The sequence below is a fragment of the Urocampus carinirostris genome, chromosome 14, assembly GCF_059441175.1.
Source record: "Urocampus carinirostris isolate Australia breed hairy pipefish chromosome 14, RoL_Ucar_1.0, whole genome shotgun sequence".
NCBI lineage: Eukaryota > Metazoa > Chordata > Actinopteri > Syngnathiformes > Syngnathidae > Urocampus > Urocampus carinirostris.
In genome coordinates, this window is record NC_142362.1 from 8445964 (window position 1) to 8468167 (window position 22204).

Here is a 22204-nt window from a genome sequence, read left to right on the forward strand (position 1 = left end):
GCAGGCTTGTACACGAAACCTAAAACCAAAGCTGTTATTACACCTGTATAGTCTTTTAGGAGAGGCCGTTCGAGAAATAAATCATACTTGCTCTCACATATGACATTTTAATCTTACTCATGCACCAATTATACTCTCATACAGTTACTATCATACACCATGTACATACATTTCTATGCTCCAATACACACTACTATACTCCCTCACATATACTACTATATTCTCTCATACACATTCCTATGCTCTCTCAAACGCATGATACACCATGCACATACATTTCTATGCTCCAATACACACTACTATACTCCCTCACATATACTACTATATTCTCTCATACACATTCCTATGCTCTCTCAAACGCATGATACACCATGCACATACATTTCTATACTCCAATACACACTACTATACTCCCTCACATATACTACTATATTCTCCTCACACACACTCCTATACTCTCTCACACACATGATACACCATGCACATACATTTCTATACTCCAATACACACTACTATACGCCCTCAAACATACTACTATATTCTCTCATACACACTCCTATACTCTCTCACACGCATGATACACCATGCACATACATTTCTATACTCCAATACACACTACTATACTCCCTCACACATATTATTTACTATATTCTCTCACACACACTCCTATACTCCCTCACACGTATAACTTACTATATTCTCTCACACACACTCCTATACTCTCTCACACGCATGATACACCATGTACATACATTTCTATACTCCAATACACACTACTATACGCCCTCAAACATACTACTATATTCTCTCATACACATTCCTATACTCTCTCACACGCATGATACACCATGCACATACATTTCTATACTCCAATACACACTACTATACTCCCTCACACATATTATTTACTATATTCTCTCACACACACTCCTATACTCCCTCACACATACTACTTACTATATTCTCTCACACACATTCCTATACTCTCTCAAACGCACGATACACCATGCACATACATTTCTATACTCCAATACACACTACTATACTCCTTCACACATACTACTATATTCTCTCACACGGATTACTACACTCTTATACATAAACTACTATACTCTCTTGCACATATGAATATACTCCCTAACACACACTACTATGCTGTCACTCATATCCTACTATACTCTCTCTCATATACTACTATTTCCTTTCACACATACTACTATATTCTCTCACATGCACTATTATACTCTCTTACACGCATTACTATACTCTTATAAACAAACTACTATACTCTCTTGTACATATTAATATACTCCCTCACACACTACTATGCTGTCACTCATATCCTACTATACTCTCTCTCATATACTACTATTTCCTTTCACACATACTACTATATTCTCTCACAAGCACTGTTATACTCTCTCACACGCATTACTATACTCTTATACACAAACTACTATACTCTCTTGCACATATTCATATACTCCCTCACACACACTGCTATGCATTCAAATATATCATACTATACTCTCTCTTTCTCATATACTACTATTCCCTCTCACACATACTACTATACTGGGAGAAACTGTTATTGCAACATGCATTGCAGCCTGATCATCCTGGAGAGGGGGATTACCTCACATGCGGCCCCTTATCAAGGTTTCTTCATTTTCCTCATGTTGAGGTTTTTGAGTTTTCCCTTGCCCTCTTGTAGGTTTTAGATCAGGGGATGTGTCATAATAGTCTGTGTTTTGCAATAATCTGTGGTCTGTGCAGCCCTTTGAGACTCTTTGAGATTAAGGGCGTCACAAATAAACATAGATTGACTTGACTTGAGGTTTTTGAGTTTTTCCTTGCCCTCTTGTAGGTTTTAGATCAGGGGATGTGTCATAATAGTCTGTGGTTTGCAATAATCTGTGGTCTGTGCAGCCCTTTGAGACTCTTTGTGATTAAAGGCTATACAAATACACATGACTTGACTTGACTTTAGCATATACACAAAGATCAGTGTGCATTACCATGGTTGCCAAAAGTACGCAAAATAAAACAACCATAAAAGGTGAGGTGATAATCACACTAGGTGTGAAACCCCCCCATAATAAAAGCAATTTTAGTGGAGTTCGAGAAAGATTTGTAGCGTGTGTGAGAATATTATAGTGTGCTGAGTGTCTATTGTAGTGTGTTTGGGGGAGTATAGTAGTATGTGTGTGAAAACATAGTGTGTGTATATGAGAGTATAATACTATGTATGAGAGAGTGTAGTAGTGTGAGCGGGGTTATGTAGGGTTACTTTAACTTGATTACTTTCATTTACTTTTGGATTACTCCAGTACCAAATATGCTATTAAAAGACAAAAGAAAAGAAATATGAATCAAATGATGACTCACAACACATGGTAAGCTTTCTCTCCTGGCTTTGATCTCTTTGATCTCCGGCAAAACGAACATAAAATGTGACAGAAACAAAATGAAAAAAAATCCAAACAGCTTGCAGACATCATTTTTGCCGTTCCATGTATTCCGTTACTCCCCAAGCCTGCACAAAATTTACTCATTTTATTCATATTTAGTTTTTTTTGTTCTTTATTAACATATTTGGTATTGGAGTAATCCAAAAGTAATTGAAAGTAATCAAGTTAAAGTAACCCTACCCAACCCTGAGTGTGAGTATGAGTGTGTGAGAGTAAAGTAGTGTGTACAAGCGAGTATAGTAGTCTATGGTATGACTGTCTGTATAAGAGTATAGTTGTGCATAAAGGAGAGTATAATGTTACGTATGAGAGTACCGTATTTTCCGCACTATAATGCGCACCTAAAAGCCTTTATTTTTTTCAAAAGCTGACCATGCGCCTTATAATACAATGCGCCTTATTTATGGATCAACATTAAGTTTTCCAACTAACTTGCAGCCGCCGACTCGATTTTCCCCCGAACGCCAAGTAGTACGCGGTGGATGGTGGGATTTATTTACCGGCGTTTCATTGGCTAACCAATGTGTCAATCATCAGTTGAATGGATCACTATTGGCTAAAGTTATTCGGAGGTCAAGAGGCGGATCCTTCTTATCATTTACAGACTGCCATTGGCTCAATAGGCAAACAAAGCCTGCAATTGGCCGAAAAAGATGTGTCAATCATCAGTTGAATCGATCACTATTGGCTAAAGTTATTCGGAGGTCAAGAGGCGGATCCTTTTTATAATGTACAGGCTGCCATTGGCTTAAACAGCGAAACAAAGCCTGCAATTGGCCGAAAAAGATGAATGCGTATAGCATGTGGCCGATGGCATAGAGAAAGCATTTTTTTTCTATTCTGTATTTGTAAATATTGTATTCTCCTGGATTTACTACCCTCACGGATATAAGAGGACATTGCCTGCACATTATTATGAACACAATGACTTCGGTGAGCTATTCCCGGTTTTATATTGTCTTGTTTCAGACTGAACTCGATGTTTCTGTGATAAGCGGTGCAGATAATGGATGGAATGGAGGTGTCTATTTTTAAATTAAACTCAATTCCAAGTGTTTATTGTCATATGCACAGTAAAGTTGCGAGCGAAAAAGAAAATAGATACGAAGGAATGGTTATCATTTCTTGAATCCCAAGACTTTAACCTTCCGAATGATGGAACGATGCATTTGAGTGACATCTTACGGACACCGCATTCGCACGTGTTCTCGACACGTATTTGCGTCTTTGCAAGCTTTGGGAATGTTAAGGGGGTAATAAGTTGGACTGAACTATCTGACTGTTTTGTCCACGTTCCCATTGTAGCGCCTTATAATCCGGTGCGTCTTATATATGTCAAAAATAGGACCAAAAACTATTTTTTCGGGGTGCGCCCTATAACCCGGTGCGCCTTATAGTGCGGAAAATACGGTAAGTACGATTTACTTCTCAATTGGTCTTTCATTTCATTTTAATAAGCGCTCCCGACTCTCTTTGATTAAAAGCAGCACATGCATACCTGTCGCGCTCCGGGGCTCCATGCCCTTACAAACTGTCATATTTTCCCTTACAGAATACAAAAAAATCTTACACCATATGTTTTTTTTCAAACGTGTTTATTTATGCAGTTTAACATGTTATATTCTACATGTGTTTGATTATATCATATATTGTTCATTGACATTTTGTGGTGAGACACTGAGTTGCTCGACATGAACGACGATTATAATAAAAAACAATTCAAAAATGAAGTCGCTTGGACGTTCACTATAGAAAGAAAAAATACATGCAAATATAATGAAGTAGAAGAATACATTTTCTACAAAAAATACTACTAAAAGACAACTAGAGTAATATTACAAAAATACTAAAGAAATGTGACAAAAATACTACTGTAATACTATATTAAAAAATACTACAGAATAATTTACTACAAAAATACTACTAAAAGACAACTAGAGTAATACTACAAAATACTAAAGCAGGGGTGGAGAACACGTGGCTCAAGAGCTGCATTATTAATTCATATTCTTTTTTTCTCAACTCCTTTATACAACATCATAATTCATAATTTAATGCATCAAAGCAAGTGAGCCGTTTGAGAGCCGGCTCTTTTTAATGAGTTGAGCCGAAAAAAAACGGTTCTTTAAAAAGAGACGGACTTCCTTTCACTACATAACTACCACATGAAATCCGAGGCAACAGTGGCATGCGCACAGTAGCATCAAACCGCTCGTGTCATGTCTTGCACGGTTGTCATGGCGCCCAGCTGGCCCCGCCCCTTGACACCGGCTGAGACGCATTGGACTGATTGCTTTTGGAGTACTTAAACGCTCCTTTTGGCCAGACCACTGCTTTACCTTGTTGAAGACCTGTTCATGCCCGTTTGAGCTGAGTAATGCCTAGATTGTAATTTTGCCTGCCTTTGAACCTGCTTTGTTTTGTTTTTGGTCCGTTTGTGTGTTGGACATCTTTTATTTCTCAATTAAAATGACAGATCGGCTACGCAAATGAGTTCCGACTTCCTGCTTCCCGGTCCATTTCCTGACAGCTCGCTTCGTTTGTAACGAAAAAAAAATGATACCGAGATAGAGGCTACCGCGGCGAACTCGTTTGACTTGATTGAGTTGCCGTTTGGTGATAGTCGGTGTATACCGGATGGTACCCATAGTTGACAAATTTGCGTTTTTCCGTACGGATTTTCTTGTACGTCGTACACGTCTTAAAATGCATATTAAACGTACTGTATTTTCCGCACTATAGGGCGCACCGGGTTATAGGGCGCACCCCCAAAAAATAGTTTTTGGTCCTATATCTTCCATAGATAAGGCGCACCGGATTATAAGGCGCTACAATGGGAACGTCGACAAAACAGTCAGATAATTCAGTCCAACTGATTAGCCCCTTAACATTCCCAAAGCTTGCAAAGAAGCAAATACGTGTCGTAGACACGTGCGGATGCGGTGTCCGTACGATGTCACTCAAATGCATCGTTCCATCATTCGGAAGGTTAAAGTCTTGGGATTCAAGAAATGCCAACCATTCCTTAGTTTCTATTTTCTTTTTCGCTCGCAACTTTACTGTGCATATGACAATAAACACTTGGAATTGAGTTGAATTCACTCAACTCATCACAGCAACATCGAGATCGTTCTAAAACAAGATACCGGGAAAATATAAAGCCGCATAGCTCACCTAAGTTCTCTTGCAGCCATCACGTTCAATAATGATACGTAACCATGGTCTTCTTACAACCGTGAGTGTAGTAAATCCAGGAGAATAAAATATTTACAAATACATACTAATGAAACATGTTTCTTTATGGTGTAGTTTAGCAAGCTTGCTATTCAGTCATCTTTTTCGGCCAATTGCAGGGTTTGTTTCGGCCCTCTAGCCTATCCGAGGCTCCGAATAACTTTAGCCAATAGCGATCGATTCAAACGATGATTGGTTAGCCAATGAAACACCGTTATATAAATCCCAGCATACACCGCGGACTACTCCACGTGCGGGGGAAAATCGAGTCGGCGGCTGTTGCGTAAGTTGCGAGACCTTGCGATTTAATATTGAGCCATATATAAGGTGCACTGTATTATAAGGCGCACGGTCAGCTTTTGAAAAAAAATAAGACTTTTAGGTGCGCCTTATAGTGCGGAAAATACGGTACTTTGTACGGCAAAAACGTACAGCTTGACAGGTATGCACATGCATGCAAACGGGTCCCTCCCTAAAGGCTCAGTGCGGCAATACAAGAAATGAATAAGAAATGTCCCAACCTGAGAGTCGGTACTGGTAAGTGAAGCAAGTGTTGTTGAGGGTACAACTTTCAGACTGCGTGGTTTCTGGACACGGTGGGCTTCTCCGGGCGGGGAGGCGGATGATGTGTCTGCTCCTGTTTCTCTCGGTGCCTGGCTCGCAATGCTGCTCATGCAGAAAAGAGAGCACAAACACGCAAAAGCTTGACACAAACACGGCTTCGACACTCTTGGAGTTTTATGCTACGGCCATCTCTAGGTTTTCACTGTTAATGGAGAACAGAACCGCTTGCAAAAAGCAGAAAAACGCGGAATAGTGTTGCACCTCATTTTTTTGGGACTGCCTTAAATAGTGGACTTGTTGAGAGTGAGAGAGAGATGTGGGGAGAGAGAGAGAGAGAGAGAGAGAGAGAGAGAGAGAGAGAGAGAGAGAGAGAGAGAGAGAGAGAGAGAGAGAGAGAGAGAGAGATTTAAATGGTGAGAGAAAGTGAGAAATAGATGGCAAGAGACAGAAAGAGAAAGAGATGGTGAGAGCCAAAGAGAGAGAGGGATGGCTAAAAAGTGAGAAAGAGATGGCGAAAGAATACAATAGAAATGGCAAGAGAGAGGGAAAGAGAGGGAGATTAAGTTAGAGAATGGCAAGATATATATAGATAGATAGATAGATAGATAGATAGATAGATAGATAGATAGATAGATAGATGTCTAGATAGATAGATAGATAGATAGAGAGATAGAGGGATAGATAGATAGATAGAGAGATAGATAGATAGATGTCTAGATAGATAGATAGATAGATAGAGAGATAGAGGGATAAGGAGAGAGAGAGAGAGAGAGAGAGATGAAGAGAGAGATGGTGGCTAAAAAGTGAAAGAACGAGAGAGATGGCAAGAGAATAAAAGAGAGATGGCAAGAGAGATAGAAAGAGAGAGAGAGAGAGAGAGAGAGAGAAAATAAGATAGAGATAGTGAGAGATAGAGAAAGAGAGTGAAAAGAGTGAAAGAGAGCGAGATGGCGAGAGAGAAAACGAGAGAGATGTTAAAAGAGAGAGAGAGAGGGGGTAAAGAGAGAGATGGTGAGAGAAAGAGAGATGGGGATTGGTAAAAAGTGAGAGAATGAGAGAGATGGCAAAATAATAAAAGAGGGATGCAAAAGAGATTCTGCCCGTGAGACAACACTCAAAGAAGCGCAAGAGAAAAACGAGCTGCAGTTTGAAAAATATCACCTTAATGTTGCCAAAGCCAGGTGCCTCTTATAAAAACTCGACTAATATTTCTCTCTCTCTCTCTCTCTCTCTCTCTCTCTCTCTCTCTCTCTCTCTCTCTCTCTCTCTCTCTCTCTCTCTCTCTCTCTCTCTCTCTCTCTCTCTCTCTCTCTCTACTACCTCTCTCTGTTTCACTATCACTGTCTCTCTCTCTCACTCTCTCTATCTCTCTTTCTCTCTCTTCCTCACTCTCTCTACCTCTCTCTGTTTCACTATTACTGTCTCTCTCTCTCTCACTCTCTCTCTCTTTCACTCTAACTCTTTTTCTCTTTCTCTCTGTGTCTCCTTACCTTATTTTGTTCTCCCTTCCTTTTTTTCTCTCTCTCTTTTCTCTTTTTCTGTTTCACTTTGGATTTTGTCTTTTCTCTTTCTTCCCCCCTCTCTCTTTCTACCGTTCTTTGTCCTACCCTCTTTTTCTCTCCCTCTTTCTCTTACTTCTTTTCTCTCTTCTCTTCTTTTCTGTCTACTCGTACGGCCCCCGAGAGAATGTTTGTTCTATCGTTCGGCCCCCGAGTTAAAATGAGTCTGACACCCGTCTTTTACTGGAGGTTTCTCTCGCCCGTGTGGTCCCGATTCTCGGGAACATGCACTTCAATCAATGTCACTCCCTAATGAGGCTGATCACTGGGAAGCTCATTAATCAACAGCGGTTTTCGCACCGGCTGTCACGGAAACTCACAAATCCATTTGCACATGACAACATCGCGTCCTGAAATCGGCCTTTCTTGTCGGCAGATTAAGAGCTTTTAAGGAATTGGCATCCTGAGCGGAAATTAAGAAATGATTAAAGTCAAGGATAATACTGTAAGAGGCAGCACGGTGGTTGAGTGGTGAGCGTGTCTGCGGCACAGTTCTGAGGTCACGAGATCGCCCATAAAGGTATGATCTGGTCAAGCGTCCCTGGTCCATGTAAAAAAGGAACTGATCGATAGCTTGTCCTCTTTACTACTGCCTCGCATGACGACTGCTTGGCGCGACCATGCAGGCCTTCACTGCGGCCTAAAGTTCAGCACGTGGGCCACAGGTTGAGACTGGACAGAGCAAGAGAGCAAATCTCTCCGCAACAACAAGTAATGAAACGGTTTCAGATTTAACACCATGTTTCCTGGTTCTTGGAATGAGTGTTTTTTTCTGTACAAGTGAATCTTCCCGAATCGACTAGCATCATAGCGTTAATATTTCATTTTGTGCTATTTTCAGCGGTCGAATATTCCCATAATCTCCAGCGCCTTCCCCTCCCTTTTTACCCCCTATCATTAATTCTCTGCGTTAATAAATTGTGTGTGTTATTTCCGTCGACCTGTTTCATTAATTCTATTTTTTGGGATGAGTAATTCATATCAGAACTCAAAAGAACTCAAATTATGAGAATTTAATTTTCACAAGTGTAAGAAATTCTCACATCATTCAGAAGAATAAAACATATTGATGATGGAGCACAAGTAACACCTAGAAGCAAATTCGGTTTCTGATTGCAGTAAAGAATAATGTGTTTAAATCCTAACGATTTTCAAAATTAAAGGTAGAAAAATCTCTACAGGTTTTAAATGCATTAAGTATTGTTTACCTTATTTCACCTGGCAAGCCTCAGAACAAATGTATGCCATATTCCTCAGTTCTAAAGTGATCAAAGCGGCGCTGCCACGAGCGGCTGCCTTTTCCAGCAGCTGCCCTATTGTTTTATTGTCTGCACCTATCTTCGGTGTTTTTTCTTCCCGTTTTGACAACTACACTATGGATTATTTCTATCCTATGGGACATGGGTTTTAGCGCACAAAAATGCGTCTATTCAAGGAATTTCAACTCTCCGGCGTGATGAAGGGGCCTATCGTGGAAGAAGAGCCGGAGCTAGCGAAGCGGCTAGCGGCGTTATAAGTCTTCGGTACCATCCGTAATCATGGTAAATGCGAACTCACGACCAAATAAAATCATCGAGTGCTGGTGGAAAACATCGAAGCGCACAGGGAGCGCAGTTGCTGTGCTTTGCGGAAACGTGGCTCTCGTTTAGCATTCCGGACGCTAACGTGTAGCCACCCGGAGCTACCCGGCTTCAACGGCGCTATACAGAGACACGAAAGCCGGGGGGAATCGGAGAGGAGGCGGTCTTGCTAACACGAGGTGGTGTATCCCTGGATTTTCGCAAAGAAAAGATTTCCATCTGCCGCAGGGATGTCGAACTTTTGGACTAGCGTGTGACGTCATCCACTCCGCTACAAGCACCCCTAGGGCATCATGTTCATCTGTTAATAAACAACGGGGTAGACTGCTGGAAGTGTGAATTTCCCAAAGGGGATGAATAAAGTATCTATCTATCTATCTATCTATCTATCTATCTATCAATTAACTTGGTAGATTAAACAAGTTACATGATTCTGGAACTAATTAAACTCAAAGGCTTCAATTCTCCATGATTTTAGGTTCAAAACATGTTAAAGTCTGCATCTGTATCAGTGAGAACCTTCCGTTTTGTGACACTCTTGAAGAACATTTGAGGAGGACAATTTGATTTACCGTATTTTCCGCACTATAAGGCGCACCAGGTTATAGGGCGCACCCCGAAAAAAGTTTTTGGTCCTATTTTTGACATACTTAAGGCGCACCAGATTATAAGGCGCTACAATGCGAACGTCGACAAAACAGTCAGATAGTTCAGTCCAACTTAATACCCCCTTAACATTCCCAAAGCTTGCAAAGACGCAAATACGTGTCGAGAATGTCACTCAAATGCATCGTTCCATCATTCAGAAGGTTAAAGTCTTGAGATTCAAGAAATGCCAACCATTCCTTAGTTTCTATTTTCTTTTTCGCTTGCAACTTTACTGTGCATATGACAATAAACACTTGGAATTGAGTTTAATTTCAAAATAGACACTCCATTCCATCCATTATCTGCACCGCTTATCACAGAAACATCGAGTTCAGTCTGAAACAAGATACAGGGATAATATATAGCCGGAGTAGTTCACCGAAGTCGTTGTGTTCATAATAATGTGCAGCCGTGGTCCTCTTATATCCGTGAGTGTAGTAAATCCAGGAGAATAAAATATTTACAAATACAGTATAGTAAAAAATGCTTTCTGTATGAAGTCAACCACGTGCTATACACATTCATCTTTTTCGGCCAATTGCAGGCTTTGTTTTGCCGTTCAAGCCAATGCCAGCCTGTAAATGATAAAAAGGATCCGCCCCTTGACCTCTGAATAACTTTAGCCAATAGTGATCGATTCAAATGATGATTGACACGTTGGTTAGCCAATGAAACGCCGGTAAATAAATCCCAGCATACACCGCGGACTACTCCACGTTCGGGGGAAAATCTAGTCGGCGGCTGCAAGTTAGTTGGAAGACTTTGCGACTCAATATTGATCCATATATAAGGCGCACTGTATTATAAGGCGCATGGTCAGCTTTTGAAAAAAATAAAGGCTTTTAGGTGCGCCTTATAGTGCGGAAAATACGGTATGAGTTCACAGAAGACGTCAAATATGACTGACATTCCTTATCAACAATTAAGATTTTGGATGCAGTGATTTATCAGTTCAAGTAGAAAACCACAATAATACAATTGCTCATTCAGACACTCTTGCGTGCTGGAATTCTATTATAAATATTACAATTGTCTATGGATGTGATTAGATATATATAAAAAAACCTAAAAGCAATCAATTCAGGGTAGCCTCCGGTTAGCTGATATATGCTCAGTGAAGTAATGCAGTCATTTACTAGTCTGTCTTCTATTCACCTCACCACCACTACTCATACATGTCATTTTTCATTTTGAAACCCTAGTGGAGATAAGCGCATCAGAAATTGGATGGATGATTGTAGATCTACCCTTCAGGGTTAAGCTTGTGCTGGTAAATAGCTTATTTTCACACCGGCTGCCTTGAGGAGCCGAGAAAACACGGTTGCATTTTTTTCGCAATTATCCATTATCTTTTTTTTGCTAGTAGTGATTGTTTAAGCAGCGGTTCTCAATTGGTCTGACTAGAAGACCCAGAATTCCACCCTAGCTCGGAAAATCCAGATGTACAGTGCATCCGGAAAGTATTCACAGCGCTTCACTTTTTCCACATTTTGTTATGTTACAGCCTCATTCCAAATTGTATTCATTTAATCTCTTATCTCAAAATTCAAAATCTTTTTTCCACTGATCATCCTTGAGATCTTTCTACAGCTTAATTGGAGTCCACCTGCAGTAAATTCAGTCGATTGGACATGATTTGGAAAGGCACACACCTGTCTATATAAGGTCCCACAGTTGAGTGTGCATGTCAGAGCACAAACACCAAGCATGAAGTCAAAAGAACTGTCTGTAGACCTGCGAGACAGGATTGTCTTGAGGCACAAATCTGGGGAAGGATACAGAAAAAATTCTGCTGCTTTGAAGGTCCCAATGAGCACAGTGGCCTCCATTATTCGTAAATGGAAGACATTTGGAACCACCGGGACTCTTCCTAGAGCTGGCCGGCCTTCTAAACTGAGCGATCGGGGAAGAAGGGCCTTAGTCAGGGAGGTGACCAAGAACCCGATGGTCACTCTGTCAGAGCTCCGGCGTTCCTTCTGTGGAGAGAGGAGAGCCTTCCAGAAGGACAACCATCTCTGCAGCAATCCACCAATCAGGCCTGTATGGTAGAGTGGCCAGACGAAAGCCACTCCTTAGTAAAAGGAACATGGAAGCCCGTCTGGAATTTGCCAAAAAGCACCTGGATGACTCTCAGACCATGAGAAACAAAATTCTCTGGTCTGATGAGACAAAGATTGAACTCTTTGGTGTGAATGCCAGGCGCCATGTTTGGAGGAAACCAGGCACCGCTCATCACCAGGCCAATACCATCCCTACAGTGAAGCATGGTGGTGGCAGCATCATGCTTTGGGGATGTTTTTCAGCAGCAGGAACTGGCAGACTAGTCAGGATAGAAGGAAAAATGAATGCAGCAATATATAGAGATATCCTGGATGAAAACCTGCTCCAGAGCGCTCTTGACCTCAGGTTGGGGCGAAGGTTCATTTTTCAGCAGGACAACGACCCAAAGCACACAGCCAAGATCTCAAAAGATTGGCTTCAGAACCACTCCGTGAATGTCCTGGAGTGGCCCAGCCAGAGTCCAGACTTGAATCCGATCGAACATCTCTGGAGAGATCTGAAAATGGCTGTGCACAAACGTCTCCCATCCAACCTGATTGAGCTTGAGACTTATTGCAAAGAAGAATGGGCAAAACTGCCTAAAGATAGGTGTGCATATTCAAAAAGACTTGAGGCTGTATTTGCTGCCAAAGGTGGATCGACAAAGTATGGTCGCGGGGGCGGACAATGTTTAAATCGAAAAAAATAAATAAATATGTATCTATATATTTTTTTTCACATTGACTCAAAGGTTTTTTTCGTAATTTTTGCCCACAGAAACGCTGCAAGAGCCACATTTGTCCAAACTTAAAGGCTAAATTAAGTCAGAACTTGAAGGGACAGTGTGTAAAAACAAAAATGAGTCAGAAACAGATACCGGACTGAAGAGAAAACATCAGAAATGACCTTTTCGTTTTTGTAGTGAGCACACCTACGCTTTAAAACATAAAATCTATCTCTTATGGGGAAAGAAACCCCGTTTTTGGGACAGACTGCAGAAAGTAATTAAATTATTTGTCAAAGGAGAGCATATTTGTGTGAAAATATTGCCCATTTTGCGGCAAGATGCAAATGAGTAGTGGGACTTCCATGGCGAGCCATGGCGGGAACGGAAAAAATGGGTCAGTAGAGTCGGTAGAAGAGCAAAAACGTGATCGGGATCGGAAACGAGTCGAAAAACAGGAGAGAAAAGTAGACGTGGTCAGGATCAAATACGGGTCGTTATTCGGGACGGGAGAGCAGACGTGGTCGAGATCAAAACAGGTCGTAAATCGGGACGGGAGAGCAGACGTGGTCGAGATCAAACAGATCGTAGCGGGAGACCAACATGAGCAAAAACACGGGATAGGCGAAAAAGGGCTTGCCGCATAAAAACAGATTCGCAGACGGGCCGACAAAAGGGGACTGACAAGACAGAGTTTAACTACTGACAGAGAGCCAATCTGTCAACAAGCTGCAGCCGGCGCCACACGGGCGGGGCCATTTGGGTGGCAGGGCAACCAACATGAGCAAAAACACGGGATAGGCAAAAAAGGGCTTGCCGCATAAAAACAGATTCGCAGACGGACCGACAAAAGGGGACTGACAAGACAGAGTTTAACTACTGACAGGGAGCCAATCTGTCAACAAGCTGCAGCCGGCGCCACACGGGCGGGGCCATTTGGGTGGCAGGGCAACCAACATGAGCAAAAACACGGGATAGGCAAAAAAGGGCTTGCCGCATAAAAACAGATTCGCAGACGGACCGACAAAAGGGGACTGACAAGACAGAGTTTAACTACTGACAGGGAGCCAATCTGTCAACAAGCTGCAGCCGGCGCCACACGGGCGGGGCCATTTGGGTGGCAGGGCAACCAACATGAGCAAAAACACGGGATAGGCAAAAAAGGGCTTGCCGCATAAAAACAGATTCGCAGACGGACCGACAAAAGGGGACTGACAAGACAGAGTTTAACTACTGACAGGGAGCCAATCTGTCAACAAGCTGCAGCCGGCGCCACACGGGCGGGGCCATTTGGGTGGCAGGGCAACCAACATGAGCAAAAACACGGGATAGGCAAAAAAGGGCTTGCCGCATAAAAACAGATTCGCAGACGGACCGACAAAAGGGGACTGACAAGACAGAGTTTAACTACTGACAGGGAGCCAATCTGTCAACAAGCTGCAGCCGGCGCCACACGGGCGGGGCCATTTGGGTGGCAGGGCAACCAACATGAGCAAAAACACGGGATAGGCAAAAAAGGGCTTGCCGCATAAAAACAGATTCGCAGACGGACCGACAAAAGGGGACTGACAAGACAGAGTTTAACTACTGACAGGGAGCCAATCTGTCAACAAGCTGCAGCCGGCGCCACACGGGCGGGGCCATTTGGGTGGCAGGGCAACCAACATGAGCAAAAACACGGGATAGGCAAAAAAGGGCTTGCCGCATAAAAACAGATTCGCAGACGGACCGACAAAAGGGGACTGACAAGACAGAGTTTAACTACTGACAGGGAGCCAATCTGTCAACAAGCTGGAGCCGGCGCCACACGGGCGGGGCCATTTGGGTGCCAGGGCAACCGTGACACACACAGGCGTGGCCAATTGGGCGCCATGGCAACCATGACAGTACGTTTGTTAAGGTATTTCCTTCATAGTATTTTTGTTGTAGGGACATAGTTGCCACCCAAAAACCTATTTTTATTAGTAGTGCTTTATTCACTAGTATACATATTTTCATATTTCGACCATTTTCGTTTAGAGGGCCAGTTGAAAACGCCTGCCGGGCCGCATGTGACCCACGGGCCGTAATGTACCCACCCACCCTTGATCTAGGTAAAGCTTAACTTATATAAAATAAATGCAAATTATTGGACCTATAAGTATTTTAAAAAGGCGCAATTATATGATTGTCCGTGTATTTTTGCTTCTTATTTAAATCAATATTGTTTTTTTTTTATGTTTTTATGATGTTTTTACCACTCAAATGGGGCTCAAAAATAGACATTGCCCCTTTAAGAATGTGTTGCACAAATCCCTACTATGATATATATGGAACGTTCCAACGTGATGTCACATGACTCAGGACCGTCCTGAGCCTTCATGGGGCCCTAAGAAAAATTCGATTTGGGGCCCCTTATTATTTGATAATTTGCATACCTAGTAGAACTCATATGTTCTAATCCAGGGCGGGCAACTATTTGGAGTCGGGGGCCGCATTGGGTCCAAAATTTTGGGCCATCAGACGGATCTTGGATTGAAATCAAATTTTTAAATTTGAGAATAAATATACATGCAGACATTTACATGTTATACTTCTTTTAGAAAACGATTACCGTATTTTCCGCACTATAAGGCGCACCTAAAAGCCTTTATTTTTTTCAAAAGCTGACCATGCGCCTTATAATACAGTGCGCCTTATATATGGATCAATATTAAGTCGCAAAGTCTTCCAACTCACTTGCAGCCGCCGACTCGATTTTCCCCCGAACGCCAAGTAGTCCGCGGTGTATGCTGGGATTTATTTACCGGCGTTTCATTGGCTAACCAATGTGTCAATCATCATTTGAATGGATCACTATTGGCTAAAGTTATTCGGAGGTCAAGGGGCGGATCTTTTTTATCATTTACAGGCTGGCATAGGCTTAAGCGGCGAAACAAAGCCTGCAATTGGCCGAAAAAGATGAATGTGTATAGCACGTGGTTGACGGCATACAGAAAGCAATTTTTACTATACTGTATTTGTAAATATTTTATTCTCCTGGATTTACTACCCTCACGGATATAAGAGGACATTGGCTGCACATTATTATTGAACACGACGACTTCGGTGAGCTACTCCGGCTATATATTTTCCCTGTATCTTGTTTCAGACTGAACTCGATGTTTCTGTGATAAGCGGTGCAGATAATGGATGGAATGGAGTGTCTATTTTTAAATTAAACTCAATTCCAAGTGTTTATCGTCATATGCACCGTAAAGTTGCGAGCGAAAAAGAAAATAGAAACTAAGGAATGGTTGGCATTTCTTGAATCCCAAGACTTTAACCTTCCGAATGATGGAACGATGCATTTGAGTGACATCGTACGGACACCGCATCCGCACGTGTCTACGACACGTATTTGCTTCTTTGCAAGCTTTGGGAATGTTAAGGGGGTAATAAGTTGGACTGAACCATCTGACTGTTTTGTCCACGTTCCCATTGTAGCGCCTTATCATCCGGTGCGTTTTATGTATGTCAAAAATAGGACTAAAAACTATTTTTTCAGTGTGCGCCCTATAACCCGGTGCGCCTAATAGTGCGGAAAATACGGTAGTTTCATCAAATTGGTTTTGAAATGATCGGAATTAATTTTTTTCTATTATTGATTCTCTATTAAATAGTTTGTTCTATTTTAATCGGGTTGGTTCATTGAATCATATTTCTTGGGATAAGCAATTCATATCAGAACTCAAAGTAATATATTAATTTAATTTTTTTTATCAGTGTAGGAAATCTTAACATCCTTCAGGGAAAAAAAATATTCCCTGAAGGATGTTAAGATTGGGCATTGTGAAAATAGTCACAATGCCCAACTTAGTTCGAAAAGCCTTTATTAAAAAAAAATCCACCTTGCAAATTTTCCTTTATTTAGAGCTGTTTGGTACAGAAAAGTGAGGTGGGGTGGAGAGTGATTTCATGCTCGTGCTTGCAGTTTTCTGTCAAAATATTCAAAATATTCAATATTCAAAAATATTCAATATTCTAAATCAGGGGTGTCAAACTCATTTTAACTCGGGGGCCACACGATAGAACAAACATTCTCTCGGGGGCCGGACTAGTACATTAGATAGAAAGAAAGTGAGAAAGTGCAAAAGAGAGGGCGAGAAAAGGAGAGAGTGTGGGACAAAAGAGAGAGAAAGGGAGAAAAAGAGAGAGAGAAGGAGAGAGAGAAAAAAAGAAAACGTGAGAAACATAAGAGATAAAAAGAGAAATAGTGAGAGGGGGAGAAAGCGAGAGAAAGACAGAAATCCGAGGAGAAATAGAAAGAGAGAAGGAAAACAAGAAACTGAGAGAAAGAGAGGAGGGGAGAAAGAGAGAAGGGGAAAGCAAAAGAGAGAAAGAGAGAATGGGAAAGCAAAAGAGAGAGAGAAAGAGAGAAAAAAGAGAAAAGGAAGAGAGAGCAAAATAAAGTAAAAAGGCAGAGAGAAAAAGAGAGACAGGGGGAGTGAAAGAGAGAGATAATGGTTGAGATAAAATGAGAAATAGTGAGAGGGGGAGAAAGCGAGAGAAAGACAGAAATTCGAGGAGAAATAGAAAGAGAGAAGGAAAACAAGAAACTGAGAGAAAGAGAGGAGGGGAGAAAGAGAGAAGGGGAAAGCAAAAGAGAGAAAGAGAGAATGGGAAAGCAAAAGAGAGAGAGAGAAAGAGAGAAAAAAGAGAAAAGGAAGAGAGAGCAAAATAAAGTAAAAAGGCAGAGAGAAAAAGAGAGACAGGGGAGGTGAAAGAGAGAGATAATGGTTGAGATAAAATGAGAAATAGTGAGAGGGGCAGAAAGCGAGAGAAAGACAGAAATCCGAGGAGCAATAGAAAGAGAGAAGGAAAACAAGAAACTGAGAGAAAGAGAGGAGGGGAGAAAGAGAGAAGGGGAAAGCAAAAGAGAGAGAAAGAGAGAAGGGGAAAGCAAAAGAGAGAGAGAAAGAGAGAAAAAAGAGAAAAGGAAGAGAGAGCAAAATAAAGTAAAAAGGCAGAGAGAAAAAGAGAGACAGGGGGAGTGAAAGAGAGAGATAATGGTTGAGAGGAAGAAAAAGTCGCAAGAGAGGGGGGAAAAGAAAGGGAGAGGAAGAAAAAAATCCAAAGAGAAATAGAAAGACAGAAGGAGAGAAAAGAGAAAAGAAAGTGCAAAGGGTAGGAAGAGAGAAAGAGAAAAGAGAGAAAAGGAAAAAAGGAAGTTAGAGCAAAAGAGGTTAAAAGACACAGAGAGAGAAAGAGACAAAGAGCAACAGAGGAAGAGAAAAGGAGAGAGAGAGAGAGGGAGAAAAGGGGTGGAAAAGAGAAAGAGAAAAAGAAAGAGAGAGAGAGAGAGAGAGAGAGAGAGAAATAAATACAAGTACAGTGTCTTTGTTCGAGGCACCTGGCTTTGGCAACATCAAATTGACATATTTCACCCTGCTGCTTGTTTTTCTCTTGCACTTCTCTGAGTGTTGTCTCGCGGGCCGGATTCAATCCCTTAGCGGGCCTGATCTGGCCCACGGGCCGCCTGTTTGACACCTGTGTTCTAGATGCACAAGTAGAAGCAATTTTGTTTCCTGATCCCAACGATTTTTAAAAATAAAGCTAGAAAAATCGCTTCACTTATAAGAAACAAAATATATAACGTAGCCATCTATATTAATTAGGAAACTTTGGTCCTACAGAAACCATATCTCCATTATCAAACAGTGTACTCCATCGAAAACAGCCGAATTAGGGATGTTGGAGTCTCTGGGAAGCCCCCTTCTGAAGTCCTTTAGCTCTCTCTTATAGGCCATCTTCTCCCCGCATAATTGTATGCCGACTCCTCCCATGGGCGTGCCAGGGAAGCCCGCCCTGGGCTTCACCATCTCGTCGAAGAGCTTCGCGATGTCTGGAATAACCAAAACAACACCTGCCTATGGTTCCGGAGCACATCTAGTGGTTCTAGCGGTCCATGTTTGTTGGCGATAGAAAGCATCTTCTTCTGCTTTTGTGGGTCCAGGCCGTTTAGTTAACACGCTGGCTTTTAGAAAAACTCAAAAATGAAAAATATTTGCGCATACATCATGTAGATTTATCAATATTCTTTACGTTAGTGTACAACTCAGGTTGCCGCAGGCAACAAGGGATATCCATATAATATATGCAGGGTTGGGTAGGGTTACTTTAACTCACAGGTGTCAAAGAGGCAACCCGCGGGCCAGATCAGGCCCGCTAAGGTATTGAATCCGGCCCGCGAGACAACACTCAGAGAAGCGCAAGAGAAAAACATGCCGCAGGTTGAAATATGTCAACTTGATGTTGCCAAGGAAAAGGTGCCTCCAACAAAGACACTGTACTTGTATTTATTTTTCTTTCTCTCTCCCTCTCTCTCTCTCTTTTCCACCCCGTTTCTCCCACTCTCTGTCTCCGTCTCTTTCACTCTCTTTTTCATCTTCCTTTGTTGCTCTTTGTCTCTTTCTCTCTGTGTCTTTTTAACTTCTTTTGCTCTAACATCCTTTTTTTCTCTTTTCTCTTTCTCTCTTCCTACCCTTCGCGCTTTCTTTTCTTTCCTTCTGTTTTTCTATTTCTCTTTGGATTACCCTTTCTTTCCCCCCTCTCTCACGACTTCTCTTTTTATCTCTTTTGTTTCTCACGCTCTCTCCTTCTCTCTCTTTCTTTGTCCCGCCCTCTCTCCTTTTCCCTCCCTCTTTCTCTTATTTCTTTATCTCTCTACTACGGAATACATGGAACGGCAAAAATGATGTCGGCAAGCTGTTTGGATTCATTTTCATTTTGTTTCTGTTGCATTGAATGTTCGTTTTTCCGGAGATCAAAGAGATCAAAGCCAGGAGAGAAAGCTTACCACGTGTTGTGAGTCATAATTGTATTCATATTTAGTTTATTTTGTCTTTTATTAGCATATTTGGTATTGGAGTAATCCACAAGTAATTGAAAGTAATCCAGTTAAAGTAACCCTACCCAACCCTGGTCGCATTTTATGTTCGTTTTGCCGGAGATCAAAGAGATCAAAGCCAGGAGAGAAAGCTTACCACGTGTGGTGAGTCATCATTTGATTCATATTTAGTTTATTTTGTCTTTTATTAGCATATTTGGTGTTGGAGTAATCCAAAAGTCATTGAAAGTAATCCAGTTAAAGTAACCCTACCCAACCCTGGTCGCATTTTATGTTTGTTTTGCCGGAGATCAAAGAGATCAAAGCCAGGAGAGAAAGCTTACCACGTGTTGTGAGTCATCATTTTATTCATATTTAGTTTATTTTGTCTTTTATTAGCATATTTGGTATTGGAGTAATCCACAAGTAATTGAAAGTAATCCAGTTAAAGTAACCCTACCCAACCCTGGTCGCATTTTATGTTCGTTTTGCCGGAGATCAAAGAGATCAAAGCCAGGAGATAAAGCTTACCTTGTGTTGTGAGTCATCATTTGATTCATATTTAGTGTCTTTTGTCTTTTATTAGCATATTTGCTATTGGAGTCATCCAAAAGTAATTGAAAGTAATCCAGTTAAAGTAATCCTACCCAACCCTTATTGGGAGTGATTCCAAAGTAATCAAATTACATCACTTCAATATTTTGTTATTTGGATTACATTACTGATGACATTTTTCAACAGGTAACTAGTAACTGTATTAGAATACATTGATAAAGTAACTCTCCTAACCCTATAGGCAATGGGAGTAATATACAAGTAATCAAGTTACATCACTTCAATATTTTGCTACTTATATTACCGACTACATTTTTAACAGGTAAGTACTTTATGAGTCATCATTTGATTCCTATTTACTTTCTTTTGTCTTTGTAATTGAAAGTAATCAAGTTAAAGTAACCCTACCCAACCCTGGTAGCATTTTATGTTCGTTTTGCTGGAGATCAAAGAGATCAAAGCCAGGAGAGAAAGCTTACCACGTGTTGTGAGTCATCATTTGATTCATATTTAGTTTATTTTGTCTTTTATTAGCATATTTGCTATTGGAGTCATCCAAAAGTCATTGAAAGTAATCCAGTTAAAGTAACCCTACCCAACCCTGGTCGCATTTTATGTTCGTTTTGCCAGAGATCAAAGAGATCAAAGCCAGGAGAGAAAGCTTACCACGTGTTGTGAGTCATCATTTTATTCATATTGAGTTTTTTTTTGTCTTTTATTAGTTTATTTGGTATTGGAGTCATCCAAAAGTCATTGAAAGTAATCCAGTTAAAGTAACCCTACCCAACCCTGGTCGCATTTTATGTTCGTTTTGCCGGAGATCAAAGAGATCAAAGCCAGGAGAGAAAGCTTACCACGTGTTGTGAGTCATCATTTGATTCATATTTAGTTTCTTTTGTCTTTTATTAGCATATTTGGTATTGGAGTCATCCAAAAGTCATTGAAAGTAATCCAGTTAAAGTAACCCTACCCAACCCTGAATATATGTAACAGCAAATCATTTGATATCATTACACACTTAAACAAAACAGAGTACGTAATACAAGCTTTACTACGCAACATGAAATCTCAAAATATTAATTTCAGTGCAGACGGCCACTGAGGAAAACAAAATCGAATTCTTTACTATATTCAATCGCAAACATTTCCCTCTCGTGTGATTAAAATGTAAATGTGTCGTGGAGCGTCTTCGTTTCATTATCCGTAATTGCCTTATTACGAAAGATCCAACTACAACAGGCGGCCCGCGGGCCAGATCAGGCCCGCTAAGGGATTGAATCCGGCCCGCGAGACGACTCTCGGAGAAGCGCAAGAGAAAAACAAGCTGCAGGTTGAAATATGTCAACTTGATGTTGCCAAAGCCAGGGGCCTCGAACAAAGATACTGTACTTGTATTTGTTTTCTGTCTCTCTCTGTCTCTCTCTGTCTCTCTCTGTCTCTCTCTGTCTCCCTCTGTCTCCCTTTGTCTCTCTCTCTCTCTCTCTCTCTCTCTCTCTCTCTCTCTCTCTCTCTCTCTCTCTCTCTCTCTCTCTCTCTCTCTCTCTTTTACACACCTTTTCTCCCACTCTCTGTCTCTTTCACGCCCTCGTGTCTCACTTTTTCTCTTCCTTTGTTGCTCTTTGTCTTTTTCTCTCTCTATGACTTTTTATCTTTTGTTTCTCACACTCTCTCCCTCTCTTTCTTTTCCCCCGCTTTTCTCCCACTCTCTGTCTATTTCACCCCCTCGTGTCTCTCTGATTCTCTTCCTTTGTTGCTCTTTGTCTTTTTCTCTCTCTATGACGTTTTAACTTCATTTGCTCTCACTTCCTTTTTTCCTTTCTCTTTCTCTCTTCCTACCCTTTGCGCTTTCTTTTCTCTCCCTCCTCCTTTCTATTTCTCTTTGGATTTCTTTCTTCCTCTCCCTTTCTTTCTCCCTCTCTCATGACTTTTTATCTTTTGTTTCTTACACTCTCATCCTCTCTCCCTCTCTCTTTCTTTTTCAC

The 22204-nt window shown here is 41.3% G+C and overlaps 1 protein-coding gene across 1 annotated transcript in view; it reads right to left on the reverse strand.

Moving 5' to 3' along the window:
* thsd7ba (thrombospondin, type I, domain containing 7Ba) overlaps positions 1–22204 on the reverse strand; it is a 484701-nt gene that overhangs the window by 50276 nt on the left and 412221 nt on the right. The window contains exon 19 of the mRNA XM_088352325.1: positions 6227–6371. Coding sequence (XP_088208451.1) covers positions 6227–6371 — 145 coding nt within the window. The remainder of the gene's footprint in view (positions 1–6226; positions 6372–22204) is intronic.